At 39.5% G+C, this 4615-nt stretch overlaps 1 protein-coding gene across 1 annotated transcript; it reads right to left on the reverse strand.

Annotated features, from left to right (window-relative positions):
* Nucleotides 1-2722: 2722 nt before the first annotated feature.
* LOC138438045 (olfactory receptor 1J2-like) lies at nucleotides 2723-3664 on the reverse strand. The gene has a single exon (XM_069586288.1). The coding sequence runs from the start codon at nucleotides 3662-3664 to the stop codon at nucleotides 2723-2725; it is 942 nt and encodes a 313-aa protein (XP_069442389.1).
* Nucleotides 3665-4615: the final 951 nt, after the last annotated feature.

Raw genomic sequence — 4615 nt, forward strand, 5'->3', positions numbered from 1 at the left:
GTAGTGTGTGTGAAAGAGAGAAGAGAATCTGATAGCTCAGGAAAGATCCTCTTCTATTAGAAACTGAAAAAAGGAATTTACTTTAGCTAGAATTAATCTGAAAATATCACCATGAACCACTGATTACTCTATTCCCTAAATAATCCAAGTGTTCTCTGGTTTCACTCTACCCACTCTCCCAGAATTCTTGGAAGGTGTTATAAACCTGCATCCCACCACTTCCATAGTTTAATTTTTCACTGATCTTCAAATTATTGTTCACAAATCTGCAGTGTCCACATCGTGTGGGAGCTTGTTAGAAATGCAAATTCTTGGATCTCGTCCCACAACTGTGGAATTGGAATTCATGGAGATAGATTCAGGAATCTCTGTTTGAACAAGCTTTCCAGGAATTCTTAGGCGTGTTAAGGTCTGAAAAGCCTTGCTTTCATTCTTTATTTGGGAAAGCAAGAAGTCCAGGAAGGATAGAGAGTGCTGAATCTGCAGTGATATTAACAAAAATCAATGACATTTTCAGAGATTATGCACTGGGATAATCTGGTGCATTTCATTATACATACAAAGGAGGCCAGCACTCAGTGTGCTTTCACTGCTGACTGTGTTGGGGGCTAATCAATGTCAAGCACACTGTGCTGGCAAAGGGGAAATACCTGGCCAGTCTGGATCTCCTCCAGGTTCTCCTATCGTCAGAGCTGTTTTTGTAACATTTTATACCACAGGCAGAAAGTTATGCGTTTCCTTTTATTTAAGTGACAGTTTGGATTCTATGATTTAATAGACCCATAAAGACAAAAAGAAAATCCTGCATTGTCTGCATAAGAGTGTAGTGTAATAATATAGGCAATTCTTTAGATTCTCGGAGTGTGAAAGTCTGAGATTATGGGCCTAAAATATATCGGTTTCCAAAATTCTCAAATAAAAGGTAACTAAATGACCTGTATATTTTTGTATTAATGCCCTCAAGTTGTAGAAATAAGTAATAAAATTAATTTATCATTTTCTGATCAAAAGTTGTTTCCAAAGGAGAGCACTGTTTTTTTTTTATTTTTTATTGAAGTATAGTTGATTTACAATGTCATGTTTATCCCTGCTGTATAGCAAAGTAATTCAGTTATACATAGATACACATTTTTATAATTTTTAAATTTAAATTTATTTATTTTATTTTTATTTTTTAATATAAATTTATTTATTTTAATTGGAGGCTAATTACTTTACAATATTGTATTGGTTTTGCCATACATCAACATGAATCTGCCACAGGTATACACGTGTTCCCCATCCTGAACCCCCCTCCCACTTCCCTCCCCATACCATCCCTCTGGGTCATCCCAGTGCACCAGCCCCAAGCATCCTGTATCCTGCATTGAACCTGGACTGGCGATTCATTTCTTACCTGATAGTATACATGTTTCAATGCCATTATCCCAAATCATCCCACCTCTCCCTCTCCCAGAGTCCAAAAGTCCGCTCTACACATTTGTGTCTCTTGCTGTCTCGCATACAGGGTTATCATTACCATCTTTCTAAATTTCATATATATGCATTAGTATACTGTATTGGTGTTTTCCTTTCTGGCTTACTGTATAATAAGCTCCAGTTTCATCCACCTCATTAGAACTGATTCAAATGTATTCTTTTTAATGGCTGAGTAATACTCCATTGTGTATATGTACCACAGCTTTTTTATCCATTCATCTGCTGATGGACATCTAGGTTGCTTCCATGTCCTGGCTATTATAAACAGTGCTGCGATGAACATTGGGGTACACGTGTCTCTTTCAATTGTGGTTTCCTCGGTGTGTATACCCAGCAGTGGGATTGCTGGGTCATAAGGCAGTTCTATTTCCAGTTTTTTAAGGACTCTCCACACTGTTCTCCATAGTGGCTGTACTAGTTTGCATTCATTTTAAAAATATTCTTTACTATATGGTATATCATAAGGTACTGAACATAGTTCTCTGTGCTATACAATAGGACATGGCTGTTTCTCCATTCTATATATAATAGTTTACATCTGCTAACCCTCTTGTCCATCCCTCCCCCATTTCTCTTCTCCTTGGCAACCACAAGTCTGTTCTCTATGTCTGTGAGTCTGTATCTGTTTCATAAATAAGTTCATTTGTGTTATATTTTAGATTTCATGTATAAGAGATAGCATATGTATTTGCCTTTCTCTCTCTGAGTTACTTCATGTAAGTACAATTGATAACCCCTAGGTCCATCCATGTTGCTGTTATTGGTGTTATTTCATTCTTTTTTATGGCTGAGTAGTACTCCATTGTATATATATACCATATCTTCTTTATCCCTTCATCTAAATGTTGGTGGACATTTAGGTTGTTTCTATGTCTTGACTATTGTAAGTAGTGTTGCTATGAACATAATAGGGGTGCATATATCTTTTTGAATTACAGTTTTGTTTGGGCATATGCCCAGGAGAGGGATTGCTAAATCAGATGGAAATTCTGGGAAACCTCCATCCTATTTTCCATAGTTACTGAACCAACTTACATTTCTACCAACAGTTTTATCTACACCAGGAGAGTACTGCTAATAAGGGAATGAAATTCTGGTCAATGAACGTTTGTCAAGTTAATACAACATGCCATCATTTTTCTTAGGGTTTGGAGACATTTAAGTTTTGAGTTATATTCAAATGGAAAGATCAAATACAAGAGATGAATCAAAATGAGGTTCTGATTTAAATAAAAGTTGGGTGTCACTGGAAGAAAAGCATTGCTCTACTGCAGAGTTTCCCCAGGGCCCCTTTTATGTCCTTGTTCCTAAGGCTGTAGATATAGGGATTCAGCATGGGCGTGACCACCGTGTACATGAGAGCCACAATGATGTCCTTGTCAACGAAATCGCTCAGTGTTGGGAAGAGGTACTGCCCAAATATTGACCCATAGTATAGAGTCACTACAGAGAGATGGGAGCTACACGTGGACAATGCTTTGCAGATTCCTTTGGTTGAAGGGACCCTTAGAACGGTGGCCCCGATGTACCCATAAGATACCAGGATGCATGTGAATGGCAGAGTAATGACCACCACGCCTACTGTGAACATGACCAACTCATTGAGGAAGACGTCTGAGCAGGACAATTTGAGCAGAGCACCAAGATCACAGAAGAAATGGGGGATGGTGTGGTCAGCACAGAAGGATAGCTGGGTCAGGAGGAGAGTGTGAGAAAGGGAGCTGGCACCAGACAGGATCCAGGATCCAGCCACTAGGAAGGCACACAGCTCCTGCCTCATGATGGTGGTGTAGTGAAGGGGGCGACATACAGCAACATAGCGGTCATATGCCATGGAGGTAATAAGGAAGCTGTCCAGATCAGTAAAAAATATGAAAAAATACATCTGTGCTATGCAGCCTCCATAGGGGATGGATTGGTCCTGGGTGTGCATGCTCATCAGCATCTTAGGGACGGTGACAGATGAGAAGGAGATGTCAGTGAGGGCCAAGTGGCTGAGGAAGAAGTACATGGGGGTATGGAGACGAGGGTCCAGCCTGATGAGCAGGATGATAAGCAGGTTGCCCAGCACTGTGGTCAGGTACATGCCCAGGAACAGGGCAAAGAACGCGCCCTGCTGCTCTGGCCGGATGGGGAGCCCCAGGAGGAGGAATTCAGACACGCTGCTCTGGTTCTCCTTCCTCATTCTCCTCTCCTGTCTGCTGCAGATGAAGAATGATTGAGAATATGAAGGTCTCTGAAATAATTTTAGCAGTCGTGTAAAAAAGTATATATTTGATTTTGGGAAGTGGGAAACAACGTATTTCTTATATACTCCTTATATGTTGACACATAAGAGAATTAGAAAAAATTATCAGCGAGGGACTGTGAAAGAGAACCACCTTTTCTTGATTCACTAGCAAAATAGCATTCATTTATTTGTGTCGCGGAGGGTGAGTACATGATGACGCAGCCATTTATTTTACTGCCCCGCGAGTGCTCTGTGGTGAGGATCATCAACCATTGCACAGCAACCTTTAGAAGAGTTGATTTGAACAACCATTGTTAGATTTTGTATGGCAGTTATACTTTTCATATGAAACGATAAAAAGTATTGCATTTGCTAAAGAGCACTCATCATATACACATATTTTGTATTTTTTTTTCAATTCACAGAGGGTCCTTAAGAAACTCTGGATTATGTTAATCCATTCTCCCTCCTGCAGCCAAAGAGAGATTCTTTTAAAAACCTATATTTCTTTTTTGAAAACCTAAATGACTTCCCCTGTTTAAAAATTCTCAAAGGATTCCCATGGATCTTAAGACGAAGTGAAACAACCTTAATATGGTTTAAAGACCCTAAGAAATCTGTGTGTGTCTCCTATGTTTCCAAGCTCTTCTTCCTCATCCCCACAGTCCTCAATCTTGCTAACATCTCTGTTCCAGCTTTCCTGGAAAGACAGATTTCCATTTGATGTTATTTAGACTTCCTCCTCTTTGGTGGTTGTACGTTCTCTGGGATCCTATGTTATGTTAAGAAACAAAGACCAATCTGACTCCCAGCAAATATTTCATGCAAATTTATTTATGGTTCATTTTCTACATAGAAGGCTAAGAGATGATGTAACATCTTATATATACAAAGTACTGTCCATGG

The sequence above is a fragment of the Ovis canadensis genome, chromosome 3, assembly GCF_042477335.2.
Source record: "Ovis canadensis isolate MfBH-ARS-UI-01 breed Bighorn chromosome 3, ARS-UI_OviCan_v2, whole genome shotgun sequence".
Taxonomy (NCBI): Eukaryota; Metazoa; Chordata; class Mammalia; order Artiodactyla; family Bovidae; genus Ovis; species Ovis canadensis.